Below are 21510 nucleotides of genomic sequence, written 5' to 3'. Positions count from 1 at the left end.
TCGGGAGCGCCAGTCAAGAAACGGATGCAGTATCTGTGCCGTGTTCAAACCCCTCCGTCTGAGGCTCTTCATGAAAAATGGAGTCTGGGTGTGTGAGACTGTCTCCCCTCCCTCCCCTCCCACCCCTCCCTTCCCCCCTGCCTGTCACCTCCTGATTTGGCTATCAGCCATTAATTTTCACTCACCAAGTCACCTAAAACTTTTATTGTCCTCTCTAAATTAGATTAGTTTTAATATAATTTGTGTTAACTATGGATGTTCTCTTAAGTTGTAGGGCTTGTGAACTAATGTTTAATTATTTTACTAACTACAACAAAGTCTCTTTGAGAGGAAAATAATAATTTAAAAGATCTTAATCCCCCTTGATCTTGTATTTGTAATATTTTAATTACTTTATTAACTATAAGGAAGATTTACTGGTATGCTTCCCTAGATGATGTAAATAGTCTAAGTGTCATGTTAGGGGGACATTACGGAACTCAGGAGTCCGCCCTTGGAGGCTTGGAGAGCGGATAAAGAGAGGTGTATTTACTGGTGTTGAGCCCTGGATGATGTAAATAGTCCAAGTGCCGTGGTAGGGGGACATTACGGAACTCAGGAGTCCGCCCTTTGAGGCGTTGTTAACATTAATGCTTTTTGCTTTTGTTTTTGTTACTAAGATACTTTTTAGATACACTTTTGAAGTGAGCAACACTTTACAACTGGTAGAAAGTTAAGTACTTTGTATGGAATTGGGTTTTCTTTTAGAGCTGTTTTCAGTGAGACAATGCAGTTTCTGATCATTTTAAGTTTTCAAGTTTCAAGGCTTTATGGCATATGCCCATTAGCTACAGTGTAGATATGTCAATGAGAAACATAGGTCACAGGCTCCTCCAACAGTGCAACAAATATATATATACATATAGAGCACATAAAACAGATAAAATACTGCAATAGAATGTTTTGATATGACAGATTTGTGCGTAATTCTCTCACAAAGGAACTGTAAGATACACGTTTATGTATGGAAAACTTTATAACTTGGTAAAATATTCATTCATTTCTAATGAATTGAGATTCTTAAAGAATCAAACTCTAAATGGAGAGTTTGTGATTTTAACACTGTTTCGATGAAACAATGCAGTTTTGATAACTTCACTTGACTAACATTACTTTTTTAAATATATGTTTTGTTAGATGACTTTACTGATTTTTGCTTTTTTCTTCCTTGCTTTTGTTTGTGTTACTAAGATACTTTTAGATACACTTTGAAGTGTGCAACACTTTACAACTGATAGAATAGTACTTTGTAAGGAATTTGTTTTCTTGGTAGAATATAAAGTACTTTGCAAGGAATTGGGTTTCTTAACAATCCTGCTCCACCATTAAATCACTTAATCTGCTACTTCCAGGCAAAGCTTTAAAACTTGTATCGTGTATTAAGTCATGTCTTGGTAAAAATGAGAGTCCTGGGTGCTTTAAAACATTTCTTAGAACATTTTGATATATTCAAACACATAATGAACTGCAATGACTCTGGCTCACTGCTGCATCAAATTTATTTTACACTGTTGTGGGGACAAGACTGTGAGACTCTCAGACCCTTTGTTGTCAATCTAATTAGCCTTGATCTATAAAAAAGTCACCTTCTACTTTTATTTGTCCTCTCTAAATTAGATTTAGGGTTTTTAAAATTCTGAAAAGGCGTGTTGTGAGGGGGAAAAAACAGATGTATGTATGCGGTTTTGAATGGTGGCTGGTTGATGAAAACTGATGCAAAATAAGGGGTCAGGAATAATATGGCTTGAAATATGAGCAATCATGTTAATAGCTACAGATACGGTAAAGTACTACAACAACAACATAGGAGTGCTTATACTGTATGTTGTAAAAGCAGGACAAACAAATAAATAAAATGCTGCATTGTTTTTGAAACAAGAACCATATGCCCAAGGCATTTCTACATTTAGATGACATGTTCAGAACTCAGTACATTTGAACCAATAACTAATTTAACCATCAACATCAATTTAAGTGCACACAGCAGTGCAAACAAAACAAAAAACAGGCTTGTGTGCATCAGACAACTCAAATTACTCCACTTTAACCATATTTAGAATGTCCTCATTTTAACTAAAGTAATTTAACCTAAGTGGAGCCAACCTAAGGAGTGGGCACTACAGTCAGGGACTAGCTTACTTTTTAACATTCTACTCAAAGGGCCCGTAAATATTATCTCCGCGAATATGCTATATTAAATTATCATTATTTTTTTTTTTTAAAACTCATAGTATTTCATGTTGAAATGATCAAGGAAAAGCCAGTCAATGTTATGTTAACACAAACAAAAGTTCTGTTTTATATGTTGAAATATAATTTAAAAAACAATGATATAGTATTTTCAAGTCTTACTTTAGTATGGCAAATTTAAGAATAAGTCACATTAAAGTTTTGTCATGATTTTCCGTAAAAAAGTCAAGTATAGTTTGTCAAAAGAATATGAAAAAAAAATCATTTTGTAGTTACAAACGGATGCTGGAAAAGAGTTATTTGTTTCTTGTTAAATAATTCTTTTCCAGCATCCGTTTGTAACTTTTTAGGAATCTGACTATCTTTTAGAATTGCATCAAATGCTATAGCCACTTCTAAGATACGTTTTTTTAAATGTTTTTCTCTCATCCTGCTATATTCCTTCCAGGGGAGGATCCCTGGGGATTGATCAGAGCAAAGAAAGGCTGTAAACACTGACACACAAAACACTGAAACACTGAAACACTGACACACAAAACACTGAAACACTGAAACACTGAAACACAAAACACTGAAATACTGAAACACTGAAAACACTGACACACAAAAACACAGAAGCACAAAACACTGAAACACTGAAACACTGAAACACTGAAATACTGAAACACTGAAAACACTGACACACAAAAACACAGAAGCACAAAACACTGAAACACCGACACACAGAAACACCGAAAACTATTAAACAGCCCTGCTATATACTATGACCATTCTTTACTTATTTATAATATGGTTCAAATGGAGTAATTTGAGTTGTCTGATGCACTTGATACAATTTTACTTTTTAAAATACTGATGTGTTTATTCAAAACCATTTCAACACACCGTAAGTCATGACTTTTTCAAGATCTTTTTGTCAAACTATACTATGACTTTCTCTCATTTTTTTATTTTTTTTTAGAGATCCTATACTGACATTGCAGACAAACTATATAATATAATTCTTAACTACATACTATACTTGGACTTTTTTCAAGATACTTTTAACATACTATACTAGTACTTTTAAAATAAATGTTCGGACATTCTACACTGTGACTCTTTTTTAAAATGATATGTAGGAAATACTATACTATGATTTGAAGACAACAGTTTTTTAAAATGTAAAAAACACTTTTTTTATTTGCAGAATTTCATATTTACAATTTATTGTTTTCACCCCATAGGAATCAATAATACATTTATACTGATTGCAACATCCCCAGGATCTTCTCCAGCACAGAATCCCCCAGATGAAGGGAAATATTATAATGGAGTTTTTGCACTTCGGCCAAAATATTCATGTGTATGCTGTTTTTGACACAAAGATGCATTACATCTACAAACAGAGCATACAATGCGAGCACATGATACACTTTTGGTGTTTGTTTCATTTCTTCGGTAATGTTACAGAATGTTTCGGAAAATGAAGATTCCAGTACCACTTTAAATGTTTCGTTTACAATCGTTTCCCAATGACCCGGAATAGTACTGCCAGAATGAACGATATCCAAAATGTCTTCTAGTTTACAAACTTCAGCCATTCTGTTTACACGGGGATCACTACTCATTCTGTTTTCAATCCTCATCAACAACACACTTATTAAACAGGTATTGACTGCATTCTGATAGATATATACAGATTGTTTTCCATAGTAGTTACCCATTTTTATTTTACTTTAAAGAAAAGTCAAAGTATCGGGAAAAAAAAATCCCTGGCCTCTCCATCCAGCTCGGCATGGATCTTTTCAAGTCTCTCCTTGAGGCGTCTGCAGTTTTTGAGATTGTGCAGAAAAGCCTCCGAAGCGCCTTGGATCCTCCATTCAGCCGTGTAAATGTTTTTATCATTAAGACTCTGGTCAATCGCAGTAATGAAGTCGGCGAGCCAAAGTCTTTTTCATTAATGCGTTGTAATTGTTTCTGAAGAAATATTCTGGAATGTCATTCAGACAATCGTGTTGCCTCTGGCCGGGGTGACTGACTCCGCATCCATTGCAGATTTCTTCTCTGTACCGATGCAGCACCCTCTCCAGAATATCAACCAGCTCCGATTTCACTATGTCCAAAAACAGAGACGTCTTGGCCCCAGGAGTAACATCAGCAGCTGTAGTACTGCAAGATTTGGGTGTCCACAATGGTGGTGATGATAGTAGTCCAGGAGTTTCTTCCTGGCTGCAACTCGCGGGGGGAGACTTGGTTTTTCTCAGATCCCTGGCTAGTTTTCAACGGTCGTCTTAGTGGGGTCCTTCGTTTTAGATGATTTGCTGAGTGGGGGGTGGACTTATTGCGTTGAGTGGGGGGAGTCATCTGTAGAAGAGGTCAAATTTAAGAATAAGTAATAGTTTGTCACGATTTTACGGAAAAAGTCAGAGCGCGATGTCACATCTTAAAGACAGCTTGAACTGGATAGATGGTTAGTCTTTTTTTTTTTCAAACATACCATACGTTCTGCATGTTAGTATATTAGGCCAATCGGGTTAGGCCCTACTGCCCCACTCCCTCAATAGGGAAGTCACGCTTTGGGAAGAGGTGTTTAATTTCACAGATCTGACTTGATTGTTGTTGTGATGGCTGAAGGAAGAGGGACGGGGGAGGAAAATTCAGAGGGTGAAGAAGCAGAAAGATAACTTGTTTGTAAAACGGACAGCACGTCAGTTTCAGGAAAGATGACACCGGTTTTATGCACGACATGCCAAATATCCTGAAGCCCTACAAAAAAAAGGTACAAGTATATTGTGTTGAAAATATCGCAAAAAGTCGTAATATTGTATAATGTATTAGTTGCATGTTGTATTTTGTATTTTGATAAAAATCACTGTGTAGTTTTTCAAAAATATAATGGAAAAAGGAGAGAAAAAACAAATATCACAGTATGTTGAAAAATATGAAAAAAGTAATGTTGTGTTAAAATAACATGAAAGAAATCAAAGTAAAGCATCTAAAAACATATATTAAAAAAAAAAAAAGTTATGTTAGTCAAGTCAAGTTATCAAAACCGCATTGTTTCATCGAAACAGTGTTACAATCACAAACTCTCCATTTAGAGTTTGATTCTTTAAGAAACTCATTTCATTACAAATTAATTTTCAACATACTACTCTACAAAATGATTTTTTTTTCATATTCTTTTGACAAACTATACTTGACTTTTTTACGGAAAATCATGACAAAACTTTAATGTGACTTATTCTTAAATTTGCCATACTAAAGTAAGACTTGAAAATACTATATCGTTGTTTTTTAAATTATATTTCAACATATAAAACAGAACTTTTGTTTGTGTTAACATAACATTGACTGGACCTTGATCATTTCAACATGAAATACTATGAGTTTTTTAAATTATTTTAATGATAATTTAATATAGCATATTGGCGGAGATAATATTTACGGGCCCTTTGAGTAGAATGTTAAAAAGTAAGCTAGTCCCTGACTGTAGTGCCCACTCCTTAGGTTGGCTCCACTTAGGTTAAATTACTTTAGTTAAAATGAGGACATTCTAAATATGGTTAAAGTGGAGTAATTTGAGTTGTCTGATGCACACAAGCTTGTTTTTTGTTTTGTTTGCACTGCTGTGTGCACTTAAATTGATGTTGATGGTTAAATTAGTTATTGGTTCAAATGTACTGAGTTCTGAACATGTCATCTAAATGTAGAAATGCCTTGGGCATATGGTTCTTGTTTCAAAAACAATGCAGCATTTTATTTATTTGTTTGTCCTGCTTTTACAACATACAGTATAAGCACTCCTATGTTGTTGTTGTAGTACTTTACCGTATCTGTAGCTATTAACATGATTGCTCATATTTCAAGCCATATTATTCCTGACCCCTTATTTTGCATCAGTTTTCATCAACCAGCCACCATTCAAAACCGCATACATACATCTGTTTTTTCCCCCTCACAACACGCCTTTTCAGAATTTTAAAAACCCTAAATCTAATTTAGAGAGGACAAATAAAAGTAGAAGGTGACTTTTTTGTAGATCAAGGCTAATTAGATTGACAACAAAGGGTCTGAGAGTCTCACAGTCTTGTCCTCACAACAGTGTAAAATAAATGTGATGCAGCAGTGAGCCAGAGTCATTGCAGTTCATTATGTGTTTGAATTAGGGCTGTCAGTCGATTAAAATATTTAATCGCGATTAATCGCATGATTGTCCATAGTTAATCGCGATTAATCGCAAATTAATCGCACATTTTTTATCTGTTCTAAATGTACCTTAGAGGGATATTTTTCAAGTTTTTAATACTCTTATCAACATATGAGTGTACAACTATGCTTTATATGTTTGTTTATTATCATTTGAACAATGACAAATATTCTCATGAATATTAAACACAACAACCTCTGAACATTACAAATATTCGCCTCAATTCAACCTAGAACCTCTCTCATACAATACTGTGTGTGTGTGTGTGTGTGTGTGTGTGTGTGTGTGTGTGTGTGTGTGTGTGTGTGTGTGTGTGTGTGTGTGTGTGTGTGTGTGTGTGTGTGTGTGTGTGTGTGTGTGTGTGAATGTGGAGGATCGTTGGAGCTATGTGCAGCTCAAGGCATATATGCCTGTGTGTATGAGCTGTGTTCCGGCACTATCCGTGCTGAGTGTGCTGTCTGGCTACCTGCATAAAGTCAAGTGCTCGGCGCAGTTGTCGGCGAAATGTCGCTCCTCTGTTTTCATTGAAACAGCTCCTTATATCCGTTAGCTCAGCTAGCTAGCACCAGATGCTAACAACAACACGTAAGGTGTGCTTCGCTCGCGCCACACATACACACACCCTCCCGGTCCTCCCGATGGCCAGTCCGGGCCTGCCGGTGAGCGTGGAAGTGTGGTCTGCCACAAGCGGGCAGCAGGAGCGGGGCTGTCAGCATCAGCTTGTAGATGGTATTTTAAACTCGATGCGCTCTGAAACTACGGCGGCCGAGGACAAAAAATACACATGCGTTAATCGCGTTAAAATAATTAGTGGCGTTAATTTTTTTTTGCGTTAACGCGTTATTAACGCGTTAACTTGACAGCCCTAGTTTGAATATATCAAAATGTTCTAAGAAATGTTTTAAAGCACCCAGGACTCTCATTTTTGCCAAGACATGACTTAATACACGATACAAGTTTTAAAGCTTTGCCTGGAAGTAGCAGATTAAGTGATTTAATGGTGGAGCAGGATTGTTAAGAAACCCAATTCCTTGCAAAGTACTTTATATTCTAACAAGAAAACGAATTCCTTACAAAGTACTATTCTATCAGTTGTAAAGTGTTGCACACTTCAAAGTGTATCTAAAAGTATCTTAGTAACGCAAACAAAAGCAAGGAAGAAAAAAGCAAAAATCAGTAAAGTCATCTAACAAAACATATATTTAAAAAAGTAATGTTAGTCAAGTGAAGTTATCAAAACTGCATTGTTTCATCGGAACAGTGTTAAAATCACAAACTCTCCATTTAGAGTTTGATTCTTTAAGAATCTCAATTCATTACAAATTAATGAATATTTTACCAAGTTATAAAGTTTTGCATCCATTAAAGTGTAACTATAAGTATCTTTGTAGGAGAAAAAACAAAAATCATTTAAGTTATTTCCAGAAAACTGGATTGTCTTACTAAAATCCCCAAGTGCCTTTAAGAGTCACAGTCTTAAAGAAAATCTGTTCGTCTTAGTGGGGGTCCTTAGTTTTGGATGATTTGCTGATTGGGGTGGGACTTATTGCGTTGAGTATCTGTATATTCAAAAATATAATGGAAAAAGGAGAGAAAAAACAAATATCACAGTATGTTGAAAAATATGAAAAAAGTAATGTTGTGTTAAAATAACATGAAAGAAATCAAAGTAAAGCATCTAAAAAACATATATTTAAAAAAAGTAATGTTAGTCAAGTAATTCATTAGAAATGAATGAATATTTTACCAAGTTATAAAGTTTTCCATACATAAACGTGTATCTTACAGTTCCTTTGTGAGAGAATTACGCACAAATCTGTCATATCAAAACATTCTATTGCAGTATTTTATCTGTTTTATGTGCTCTATATGTATATATATATTTGTTGCACTGTTGGAGGAGCCTGTGACCTATGTTTCTCATTGACATATCTACACTGTAGCTAATGGGCATATGCCATAAAGCCTTGAAACTTGAAAACTTAAAATGATCAGAAACTGCATTGTCTCACTGAAAACAGCTCTAAAAGAAAACCCAATTCCATACAAAGTACTTAACTTTCTACCAGTTGTAAAGTGTTGCTCACTTCAAAAGTGTATCTAAAAAGTATCTTAGTAACAAAAACAAAAGCAAAAAGCATTAATGTTAACAACGCCTCAAAGGGCGGACTCCTGAGTTCCGTAATGTCCCCCTACCACGGCACTTGGACTATTTACATCATCCAGGGCTCAACACCAGTAAATACACCTCTCTTTATCCGCTCTCCAAGCCTCCAAGGGCGGACTCCTGAGTTCCGTAATGTCCCCCTAACATGACACTTAGACTATTTACATCATCTAGGGAAGCATACCAGTAAATCTTTCTTATAGTTAATAAAGTAATTAAAATATTACAAATACAAGATCAAGGGGGATTAAGATCTTTTAAATTATTATTTTCGGGGTGGGAGGAGGACGGGGTGCGAGACAGTCTCACACAACTTCAAAGAGACTGTCTTAATACTAGTTACAAACACTGATCAAAGGACATACATCAAAGGGCTAATTAGATTGACTTCAAGGGCTAATTAGATTGACATCAAAGGCTTATAACACGCCGGTGCGATATCACACCGGCATGTTATAACACCTCACCCACCTTACATCAAAGGACTGACATCAAAGGGCTAATTAGATTGACATCAAAGGCTTATAACACGTCGGAGTGATATCACACCTACATGTTACAACACCTCACCACCCTCACATCAAAGGACAGACATCAAAGGGTATTTAGATTAGACAACAAAGGGCAGACATCAAAGGCTAATTAGATTAGACAACAAAGGATCTACTACAAGGGGGAATATCACACCTACATGTTACAACACCTCACCCCTCACATCAAAGGATAGACATCAAAGGGTAATTAGATTAGACAACAAAGGGCAGACATCAAAGGCTAATTAGATTAGACAACAAAGGATCTACTAGAATGGGGAATATCACACCTACATGTTACAACACCTCACCCCTCACATCAAAGGATATCACACCTACACGCAATAACACCTCGAACAAAGGGACTCATTAACATATCAAAGGGGCTCATTAGCATAAGTAGTAGTAGGTGTGACCTGTCACAGCACCTGTCACTTTCTATGCATACTAATGTGATTGAAAGGGGATCATTATAACTACTAATATAGTGTAGGACCATACCTATATAAGGCATATTTATACTTTTTTTTTTTCAAAATACCAAACAGATCATGCATTTTATCCATGCCTCATTTGGTCAATTTGAAAAATGTTAGCTCTGTTTTTGCAAGGGTTGATTCTGTGTTTCCTCAATTATTTTCATTATTCGAAATGTATTTAAACATTTTTTTTTTGTTTTTATATGTTTTTCCCAAATTGTTTAAAATGTGTTTTTTTTGTATAATTGTTATTCTTTTGTGTTTTATATAACAGAGTTTTTTGTATGTGTTTCTGAAATGTTAGTTGTGTTTTGACCTCTGGGGCCACCGTAGTTTTCTCTACATGCTCATATATTGGAGCAAAGTCCTTTAAATTAAAGTGGACCTATCATGCTATATTTGAATAATATATTGTAGGGCCATACCTATATAAGGTATATTTATACGTTTTCTTTTTCAAAATACCAAACAGATCATGCATTTTAGCCATGCCTCATTTTGCTCAATTTGAAAAATGTTAGCTCTGTTTTTGCAAGGGTTGATTCTGTGAGCAACAGCACCATCTAGAGGCCTGGCATATGTACTACAGCGTCTCCAGCGCTTTCGAACGGCAATGCCGTGGTTGTCTCCTCCTGATTGGTGGAGTTGGCCCAATAGCCGTCGCGCCACCGTCCTGACGTCAGGACAGTGTTCAAATCTGGATCAGTTTTTATCAGATCCGTTGCAGCCCCTTTTTTAGAGATTTGGGTATGGAGGAAAATAGAGAGGGTTGTGTTTTCTGACACTTGGTGAGTTCCCTGGAACACCGGGGACACATATTCATGTATAAAAGACGTACACAAGTGCATTTTGCATGATCGGTCCCCTTTAATGTACATTTTTTATTTCATCTTCTGTTCTTGTACATATCATATTCTATTTACATGTTCATAGACTTTTAGCACTATTTTGTATTTTTGTATTTTGTTATATATGTTGCATTGTTGGAGGAGCTCAGGTCAGAAGAATTTCATTGCCATTTCTAAACTGTAGCTTATGTGCATATGAGAATAAAACCTTTGAAGTTGGAAGCTGCTTCTCCACTATACGCACAGAAACCCTCCAATAACCCCCCCTCTCCCCCTGTGATGCAGAGAGGCTGTGGATGGCTCCGGAGCTGCTGCGTATGGAGGCGCCTCCTCCTCAGGGAACTCAGAAAGGAGACGTCTTCAGCTTCGGCATCGTCCTCCAGGAGGTGGCAATGCGCCGCGGAGCCTTTTACCTGGAGGGAGACCCCCTCAGCCCCAAAGGTGGGTATCGAAAGTAGTCTGATCACCAGGTATAGAAAGTAGTCTGATTACCAGGTATAAAAGTACTCTGTTTACCAGGTATAGAAAGTACTCTGATTACCAGGTATAGAAAGTACTCTGATTACCAGGTATAAAAGTACTCTGTTTACCGTGTATAGAAAGTAGTCTGATTACCAGGTATAGAAAGTACTCTGATTACCAGGTATAGAAAGTAGTCTGTTTACCGTGTATAGAAAGTAGTCTGATTACCAGGTATAGAAAGTACTCTGATTACCAGGTATAGAAAGTAGTGTGTTTACCGTGTATAGAAAGTAGTCTGTTTACCAGGTATAGAAAGTAGTCTGATTACCAGGTATAGAAAGTACTCTGATCACCAGGTATAGAAAGTACTCTGATTACCAGGTATAGAAAGTAGTCTGTGTACCAGGTATAGAAAGTACTCTGATTACCAGGTATAGAAAGTACTCTGATTACCAGGTATAAAGTACTCTGTTTACCGTGTATAGAAAGTAGTCTGATTACCAGGTATAGAAAGTACTCTGATTACCAGGTATAGAAAGTACTCTGAATACCAGGTATAGAAAGTACTCTGTGTACCAGGTATAGAAAGTAGTGTGTTTACCGTGTATAGAAAGTAGTCTGTTTACCAGGTATAGAAAATAGTCTGTTTACCAGGTATAGAAAGTATTCTGATTACCAGGTATAGAAAGTACTCTGATTACCAGGTATAGAAAGTAGTCTGATTACCAGGTATAGAAAGTAGTCTGATTACCAGGTATAGAAAGTAGTCTGATTACCAGGTATAGAAAGTAGTCTGATTACCAGGTATAAAAGTAGTCTGTGTACCAGGTATAGAAAGTACTCTGTTTACCAGGTATAGAAAGTACTCTGTGTACCAGCTCATAGAGTGCTGTTGTGAACCCCTAAATGTTGAGTACCACAAAGTTTTATGATAGAAATGTAGAGTAGGGTCTCCAGCACGTAGAAGCTGCCGGATGCTAACCTGCATGTTGGGACATTCGCACGATTAGCATAAATTGCGTTAATTAACATATGCAGACAATAGATACAAAAAATGGCTTGGCTGATTTGGTGTGTCAAGGTGTGTTTATCATCATTTTAGCTACTTTCAGATTAAGATTTTGCATAAAACTAAACTAAAAGTTAACTTTAATCTTAATGCATCTCTAAAGATTAAGCTAATACCAAAAAGTTCATAAACATATTCAATACATTATAAAAAGTAAAGAAAGAAACACTTACATATTAATAATGTCACATAATTGATCACATTTAAAGGCAATTTTACAGCAGAATAAGTACTCTTACTTTTAAAACTTGTGTCCACTTTTACTTGAGATTTCCAACGTATGACTTTACCTTGAGATGAAGTATGTTGACAGTCAAGGTACTTTTAGGTAACGGCTCTGAATACTTCGTCCTCGTCTGCAGGCAGCTTTTGCAGAGCGGCTCGTCCTCCTTCTGTATTTAAAAGTGTGATTGTGCAGCTCTTTCTGCCTCATTAGTGAAATGCATCTCTGTGGCTCTTCTGCGTGCCAGCTGGACTCGGCAGTCTTCCTTCTTCTCCAGGTTTATTTCCAAAAACGCTTTCCAGGAATTGATGTGCAGAGGCTTCATTTATTCTGAAACAGGCTCACAGTCAAACGTGCGAACAGCTAGAAATCACAGAGGAACCATTAAAGAAGACATGGAAAAGTTTCTGTTTCCAAACCACAGCCGGCAGGAAGCAGGCGAGCAGAGAGGGTTTCTATGAATGATGGAGGAAAAACAGGTTTCACTTAAAACTCCCATCTCTAACAGGGAGCTCTTTACTCTGTATTGCCCTGTCTCTCCTGTGCTGTATCAAGTCATATTATTCAGCTTAAAGGAGCCCTATTCTGCTTTTGGGGGCTTCCCTTCCCTCTAGTGTGTTCTATAGGTTTTAGTGCATGTCAATGGGCTGCAGAGGCTAAAATCCCTGAGTTCCCTTAATCCAGGGCTGTCAAACTCAATTTCATCGCGGGCTATATTCGCATTATAGTTGCACTCAAAGGGCCGGTTGTAACTTTAAGACTATAAAAAAATAGACCTATATAACTATTTAATATATATAAAATAATGTACTATATTACATTATTGGCTCTGCATTGGATTATTATCGGATAGGGTAATAACTTCATAATTAACTACGTCTGAAAGCAGAAGTCTAGGGCTAATAATTGCAAGTCTCTTCAGTGCGCGTGTCAAAAAACGAAATGCATTGTGGGACATGTAGTTGGGCAACGTGCTTTGGTAAAGCACCATGTAACCGTATAATATAATTGTTATGCATGCTTCTTAGTTAACATTAAGCTGTCCGTGGCTCTTTTCTAATGTAACAAAGTACATTTCCCCTCTGTGGGACGAATAAAGGGATTCTGATTCTGATTCTGATTCCAGCATCAAAACTGGAAATGATTACAATCCTTGTAAACATTTGCAGTAATAACCCCCCCCCCCCCCCTGCAGAGATCGTTGACCGGGTGGTTCTGGGAGAGTGGCCCTGCCTCCGGCCCACCACTGACCCCCAGAGCCACAGCCCTGAGCTGGGCCAGCTGATGCAGCGCTGCTGGGCGGAGGAGCCCACCGAGAGACCCGAGTTCAACCACGTCCGGCTGCTGCTGCGCAAACAGAACAAGTGAGAGAGAATCAAACCAACTGCAGGAATGAGTCCTAAAACCCCCTTTCATCACTTCCTGTCCCCTGGTCTGAGAGTCAATGGTTCTCTGAATGTGTTTTTGGTTGTTAGCCTGAAATAAAGTCTGTGTCAGAAATCATAAAGTGGTGTTAATATGTGGAGATTATTCTGCTGAGCTAAACGTGTAAGTATCATAATGGAGGAATCCCATTGGACCAGGGAGATGCTGCCTTCAGGGACCCATTTCTGATTACTGTGGTACGCTGCGCCTAGTGTACGCTCCTCTCTGGCTCTGTGGGTTAATGTGTGTGTGTGTGTGTGTGTGTGTGTGTGTGTGTGTGTGTGTGTTGTGTGTGTGTGTGTGTGTGTGTGTGTGTGGTGTGTGTGTGTGTGTGTGTGTGTGTGTGTGTGTGTGTGTGTGTGTGTGTGTGTGTGTGTGTGTGTGTGTGTGTGTGTGTGTGTGTGTGTGTGTGTGTGGTGTGTGTGTGTGTGTGTGTGTGTGTGTGTGTGTGTGTGTGTGTGTGTGTGTGCAGGGAGTCGAGGACTAACATCCTGGATAACCTCCTCTCCCGGATGGAGCTGTACGCCAACAACCTGGAGGAGCTGGTGGAGGAGCGCACTCAGGCGTATCACGAAGAGAAGAGGAAAGCAGAGACCCTGCTGTACCAGATACTACCTCAGTGAGTACTCTGTGTACTAATACTACCTCAGTGAGTACTCTGTGTACTAATACTACCTCAGTGAGTACTCTGTATACTAATACTACCTCAGTGAGTACTCTGTGTACTTATACTACCTCAGTGAGTACTCTGTGTACTAATACTACCTCAGTGAGTACTCTGTGTACTAATACTACCTCAGTGAGTACTCTGTGTACTAATACTACCTCAGTGAGTACTCTGTGTACTAATACTATCTCAGTGAGTACCTCAGTGAGTACTCTGTATACTAATACTACCTCAGTGAGTACTCTGTGTACTAATACTACCTCAGTGAGTACTCTGTGTACTAATACTACCTCAGTGAGTACCTCAGTGAGTACTCTGTATACTAATACTACCTCAGTGAGTACTCTGTGTACTTATACTACCTCAGTGAGTACTGTGTACTAATACTGCTGTACCAGATACTACCTCAGTGAGTACTGCTGTACCAGCTACTACCTCAGTGAGTACTCTGTGTACTTATACTGCCTCAGTGAGTACTCTGTGTACTTATACTACCTCAGTGAGTACTGCGAGTACTTATACTGCTGTACCAGATACTACATCAGTAAGTGCTGCGTGTACTAGATACTACTTCTGTGAGTACTGTGTACTTATACTGCTGTACCAGATACTACCTCAGTGAGTACTGTGTGTACCAGATACTACCTCAGTGAGTACTGTGTGTACTAGATACTACCTCAGTGAGTACTGTGTGTACTAATACTGCTGTACCAGATACTACCTCAGTGAGTACTGTATGTACTAGATACTACCTCAGTGAGTACTGTGTGTACTAATACTGCTGTACCAGATACTACCTCAGTGAGTACTGTGTGTACCAGATACTACCTCAGTGAGTACTGTGTGTACTAGATACTACCTCAGTGAGTACTGTGTGTACTAATACTGCTGTACCAGATACTACCTCAGTGAGTGCTGTGTGTACTAGATACTACCTCAGTGAGTACTGTGTGTACTAATACTGCTGTACCAGATACTACCTCAGTGAGTACTGTGTGTACCAGATACTACCTCAGTGAGTACTGTGTGTACTAATACTGCAGACCCTACCTGTTCCACGTGTCTCCTCAGCTCGGTGGCGGAGCAGCTGAAACGGGGCGAGACGGTTCAGGCCGAGGCCTTCGACTCGGTCTCCATTTACTTCAGCGACATCGTGGGATTCACCGCCATCTCAGCTGAGAGCACGCCGCTGCAGGTTATTCAAATATATAATATATAAATATAATTATTAACAATCTGTAAACAGTACCAGCTACTTGGTTTATTTTCCATGCTGTACTTCTGCGCTATTTGTTTTTTACTAATTGTATTTTTTTATTATTTAACATACTAAATTATTAAATGTGAAACATATATTGATATTTAACATTTAATATATGTAATTATTCAATGTGTACATTTTATTATGATATATAACAACAATAAATATGTAAACATTGGAATATTACAGTGGTGTATTTATATTTATAAAGATATTATTGCTGAAAAAGTATTATACTTTCTGAGAGTGGTATCTGCAGGTAATCCTGTGAGATGCTTATGGGTGTGTATTATATTAATATTATAATATATGATATATAGTATTATAATATAATAAGGTCGTTTCTCTGCAGGTGGTGACGCTGCTCAACGACCTCTACACCTGTTTCGACGCCATCATTGACAACTTTGATGTTTACAAGGTGGAAAAACAACACAGACTATTCTCTTTAAGAAAATAATCTGAATGTGTTCATACGGAGGCCGAGAGGAGCTAACCCTCTACAACGACCAGAACATTTCCTTCAGGAGAAACGTGCTGATATAAGAACACAAATGTTCCAATGTGCGTCACTCTTTAGTGTCCCCTGGTCTCCCAGCTGTGTGCATCACTCTTTAGTGTCCCCTGGTCTCCCAGCTGTGTGCGTCACTCTTTAGTGTCCCCTGGTCTCTCAGCTGTGTGCGTCACTCTTTAGTGTCCCCTGGTCTCCCAGCTGTGTGCGTCACTCTTTAGTGTCCCCTGGTCTCCCAGCTGTGTGCGTCACTCTTTAGTGTCCCCTGGTCTCCCAGCTGTGTGCGTCACTCTTTGGTGTCCCCTGGTCTCCCAGCTGTGTGCGTCACTCTTTAGTGTCCCCTGGTCTCTCAGCTGTGTGCGTCACTCTTTAGTGTCCCCTGGTCTCCCAGCTGTGTGCGTCACTCTTTAGTGTCCCCTTGTCTCCCAGCTGTGTGCGTCACTCTTTAGTGTCCCCTGGTCCCCCAGCTGTGTGCGTCACTCTTTAGTGTCCCCTGGTCTCCCAGCTGTGTGCGTCACTCTTTAGTGTCCCCTGGTCTCCCAGCTGTGTGCGTCCCTCTTTAGTGTCCCCTGGTCTCTCAGCTGTGTGCCTCCCTCTTTAGTGTCCCCTGGTCTCTCAGCTGTGTGTGTCACTCTTTAGTGTCCCCTGGTCTCCCAGCTGTGTGCGTCACTCTTTAGTGTCCCCTGGTCTCCCAGCTGTGTGCGTCACTCTTTAGTTTCCCCTGGTCTCCCAGCTGTGTGCGTCACTTTTTAGTGTCCCCTGGTCTCCCAGCTGTGTGCGTCCCTCTTTAGTGTCCCCTGGTCTCTCAGCTGTGTGCGTCCCTCTTTAGTGTCCCCTGGTCTCTCAGCTGTGTGCGTCACTTTTTAGTGTCCCCTGGTCTCTCAGCTGTGTGCGTCACTCTTTAGTGTCCCCTGGTCTCTCAGCTGTGTGCGTCACTTTTTAGTGTCCCCTGGTCTCCCAGCTGTGTGCGTCACTTTTTAGTGTCCCCTGGTCTCCCAGCTGTGTGCTTCACTTTTTAGTGTCCCCTGGTCTCCCAGCTGTGTGCGTCACTTTTTAGTGTCCCCTGGTCTCCCAGCTGTGTGCGTCACTCTTTAGTGTCCCCTGGTCTCCCAGCTGTGTGCGTCACTCTTTAGTGTCCCCTGGTCTCCCAGCTGTGTGCGTCACTCTTTAGTGTCCCCTGGTCTCCAGCTGTGTGCGTCACTCTTTAGTGTCCCCTGGTCTCCAGCTGTGTGCGTCACTCTTTAGTGTCCCCTGGTCTCCAGCTGTGTGCGTCACTCTTTAGTGTCCCCTGGTCTCCAGCTGTGTGCGTCACTCTTTAGTGTCCCCTGGTCTCCGTTGTGTTCTGAGCTTCTTCAGCGTTTGGTTTCTGCAGCTTTTAGTAAACGCTGCATGTCTCCTCAAGTTGCTGAATGTTCTCTAAATGCTGCATGTGTTGTCAAGTTGCTGAAGATGTTTCTTCGTGTGGAACATTTGTGTTTTTATATCTGCATCCTTTCTGAAGCTGCAGCGTGTTTCTCCTGAGTTCTGGGCCGTAGAAGCGTGTTGGCACCTGGAGGCCGCCGTAGTTTCAATAAAAAAAGAAGAATTAGCTCTGTGTGGAAGTTTTTTAAACGTATACATTAAATACACGTAAAACGGAGTGCACCCCTCCCCCCTGCAGGTGGAGACGATTGGCGACGCCTACATGGTGGTGTCGGGGTTGCCGGTGAGGAACGGGAACTTGCACGGGAGGGAAATCGCCCGCATGGCGCTCGCCCTGCTGCACGCCGTGCGAACATTCAAGATCTGCCACCGGCCCGAGCAGCAGCTGGAGCTGAGGATAGGAGTTCACAGCGGTGAGTACACACACACAGCTCTAACCAAGACGTCAGAGAATACAGATCCATCTTCTACCGCAGGACGTGCAGAGGATGGGAGAGGAGCAGTAAATATGTGTCTGGGATAAAGATTGAAAAGATTCAAAGGCTTTATTGTCATACGCACAGCGAGTATCGCTCCTCCAACAATGCAAGGCTGTAAAGGTAATGAAAGCGACCCTCGGGCCGATAGCCGAGCAGCAGTCGTGTGCAAAGACCTAACATTCTGCACCAGGTTAAAAGATAACATGACGAGTAAGAACATATATATTATGGATTAAAACAAGTGAACCACTTCGGATAATTGAAATGTTAGTGTTTTTATTCTGCTCTAATTTTATGCACAACATACTTTTCTTCTGGATTTGTTGTGTAAAGAGTTGGATGTTTGCAAAAGCAAGTGCTGCATTACATTTAACGTTTACAATAATAGTATGTTAGATCAGAACTATTTTATATGCACTGCTCTGGAGATGCATGAGCTTGCCGTGTGTTTCCTCTGCAGGGCCGGTGTGTGCGGGGGTGGTGGGTCTGAAGATGCCGCGCTACTGTTTGTTCGGAGACACCGTCAACACGTCGTCACGCATGGAGTCCAGCGGCGAAGGTCAGACATGTCTTTATGTTGTGCAGATTCATCAGTATGTTTTCACTTAGCTGCACAGCTCTGATGTACTGCACACTAAAGAGTGACGCACACAGCTGAGAGACCAGGGGACACTAAAGAGTGACGCACACGGCTGGGAGACCAGGGGACACTAAAGAGTGACGCACACGGCTGAGAGACCAGGGGACACTAAAGAGTGACGCACACGGCTGGGAGACCAGGGGACACTAAAGAGTGACGCACACGGCTGAGAGACCAGGGGACACTAAAGAGTGACGCACACGGCTGGGAGACCAGGGGACACTAAAGAGTGACGCACACGGCTGAGAGACCAGGGGACACTAAAGAGTGACGCACACGGCTGGGAGACCAGGGGACATTAAAGAGTGACGCACACAGCTGGGAGACCAGGGGACACTAAAGAGTGACGCACACGGCTGGGAGACCAGGGGACACTTAAGAGTGACGCACACAGCTAGGAGACCAGGGGACATTAAAGAGTGTCGCACACGGCTAGGAGACCAGGGGACATTAAAGAGTGACGCACACAGCTGGGAGACCAGGGGACATTAAAGAGTGACGCGCACAGCTGGGAGACCAGGGGACACTAAAGAGTGACGCACACAGCTGGGAGACCAGGGGACACTAAAGAGTGACGCACACGGCTGGGAGACCAGGGGACACTAAAGAGTGACACACACAGCTGGGAGACCAGGGGACACTAAAGAGTGACGCACACGACTGGGAGACCAGGGGACACTTAAGAGTGACGCACACAGCTAGGAGACCAGGGGACATTAAAGAGTGACGCACACGGCTAGGAGACCAGGGGACATTAAAGAGTGACGCACACAGCTGGGAGACCAGGTGACACTAAAGAGTGACGCACACGGCTGGGAGACCAGGGGACACTAAAGAGTGACGCACACGGCTAGGAGACCAGGGGACATTAAAGAGTGACGCGCACAGCTGGGAGACCAGGGGACATTAAAGAGTGACGCACACAGCTGGGAGACCAGGGGACATTAAAGAGTGACACACACGGCTAGGAGACCAGGGGACATTAAAGAGTGACGCGCACAGCTGGGAGACCAGGGGACATTAAAGACTGACGCACACAGCTGGGAGACCAGGGGACATTAAAGACTGACGCACACAGCTGGGAGACCAGGGGACACTAAAGAGTGACGCGCACACCTGGGACGGGGCGCTTGGTGACGTTCAGGATTAAAAAGCTGAACAACTGTCTCTGTTGTTGGAAACTTACCTAAAATGTTTTATGGTCTTATTTTAACAATGTGATCACATGACTCCTTCTGATGGTACTGCAGATCAGCTGAAAGCTAGCTAGCTAACGTGTGTGTGTGTGTGTGTGTGTGTGTGTGTGTGTGTGTGTGTGTGTGTGTGTGTGTGTGTGTGTGTGTGTGTGTGTGTGTGTGTGTGTGTGTGTGTGTGTGTGTGTGTGTGTGTGTGTGTGTGTGTGTGTAGCACTGAAGATCCACGTGTCGGCGGCGACTCACGACATCTTGCAGGAGTTTAACTGCTTCCAGCTGGAGAGGAGAAGAGAGATCGACGTGAAGGGCAAAGGGAAGATGACCACCTATTGGCTCCTGGGCGAGAGCGACAGCCAATGAAAAGACAGCTTCCAGGGGACAGAGAGGAGGGGACAGAGGGACTCCAACAAACTAGAGAGTAGGGCGCGCTGACAGAGGAGACCCTTCTGAGACCTGTGCAAAGACATCAATAATAACTTGATACCGTGTGCTGCAGGTCTCATGTGTTGTTTGTACGAGTTAGGGTGGGTTTACAGTTGATTTGAAGGTTGTACGTCTAAGGTTCGGAGCTCCACTGCTGACAGGCTGTGCTCGGCTCTTTAACAGAGGTTCAGGAAGTTAACCAGACGTAGATTAGAAAAAACAAACCGTTACAGTGTGTTTGGAATGGAGAATGGGAAGGAGAGAAAGAAAATGAAGGAGTGGAAAGACAGAAGAGAAATGCCCAGTCCTCGTCCTCCTGTCAGAGGACATTCAGATGGATTCAGACTGGAGGAAGATGCTGCTGCACTCACGACGTACATGTGTGAACAACGTAAAGGGAGGGAGAGTGCGAGGACAGAGGAAACACTTGTGAAACCTGTGCAGGAACAGAATGTAAAGGAAGGAGCAGAGACATGCAAAGAGACAACAATACTAACTTCATATGGTGTGCTTCAGGTCTCATGTGTTGTTTGTACCAGTTAAGGTGGCTTTACGGTTGATTTGCAGGTTGTGAAGAAGGCAGGAAGAGACGTCCCCGGTCCTCGTCCTCCGGTCAGAAGACTTTTTCATTTCTGATGGATTCAGACTTGAGGAAAATGCTGCTGCACTCACGACGAACCTGCACAAACTAGAGAGGCGCGCTGACAGAGGAGACCCTTCTGAGACCTGCACAAACTAGAGAGGCGCGCTGACAGAGGAGACCCTTCTGTGACCTGCACAAACTAGAGAGGCGCGCTGACAGAGGAGACCCTTCTGAGACCTGCACAAACTAGAGAGGCGCGCTGACAGAGGAGACCCTTCTGAGACCTGTGCAAACTAGAGAGGCGCGCTGACAGAGGAGACCCTTCTGAGACCTGCACAAACTAGAGAGGCGCGCTGACAGAGGAGACCCTTCTGAGACCTGCACAAACTAGAGAGGCGCTCTGACAGAGGAGACCCTTCTGAGACCTGTGCAAACTAGAGAGGCACGCTGACAGAGGAGACCCTTCTGAGACCTGTGCAAAGACATCAATAATAACTTGATATCATGTGCTGCAGGTCTCATGTGTTGTTTGTACGAGTTAGGGTGGGTTTACGGTTGATTTGAAGGTTGTACGTCAACAGTTCTGCTGTCAGTTACTTAAAAATAAATACACATATTCTTTAAAAAAAAAAAGTGTTCATACTAGATAACACATAAGCCCACACCAAAGTGTATTAATAGATGAACTGGTGATGACATTTTAA

The 21510-nt window shown here is 41.3% G+C and overlaps 1 protein-coding gene across 2 annotated transcripts in view; it reads left to right on the top strand.

The window, feature by feature from the left end:
• The window catches only part of LOC117496429 (atrial natriuretic peptide receptor 1-like), a 101782-nt gene extending 80691 nt beyond the window's left edge, over positions 1-21091 (top strand). For both annotated transcript variants that reach the window (XM_034148094.1, XM_034148095.1), the window contains exons 15-22: positions 10734-10889; positions 13398-13566; positions 14100-14246; positions 15366-15489; positions 15908-15976; positions 17727-17901; positions 18428-18526; positions 20015-21091. In XM_034148094.1, the coding sequence (XP_034003985.1) occupies positions 10734-10889; positions 13398-13566; positions 14100-14246; positions 15366-15489; positions 15908-15976; positions 17727-17901; positions 18428-18526; positions 20015-20160 (1085 nt within the window). In that variant the 3' untranslated portion in view covers positions 20161-21091. The remainder of the gene's footprint in view (positions 1-10733; positions 10890-13397; positions 13567-14099; positions 14247-15365; positions 15490-15907; positions 15977-17726; positions 17902-18427; positions 18527-20014) is intronic.
• Positions 21092-21510: the final 419 nt, after the last annotated feature.

The sequence above is a fragment of the Trematomus bernacchii genome, unplaced genomic scaffold (genome assembly GCF_902827165.1).
Source record: "Trematomus bernacchii unplaced genomic scaffold, fTreBer1.1, whole genome shotgun sequence".
NCBI classification, from domain to species: Eukaryota; Metazoa; Chordata; class Actinopteri; order Perciformes; family Nototheniidae; genus Trematomus; species Trematomus bernacchii.
Note: the sequence above shows the minus strand (reverse complement) of the source record. Positions and strands in the feature narration are given on the sequence as shown.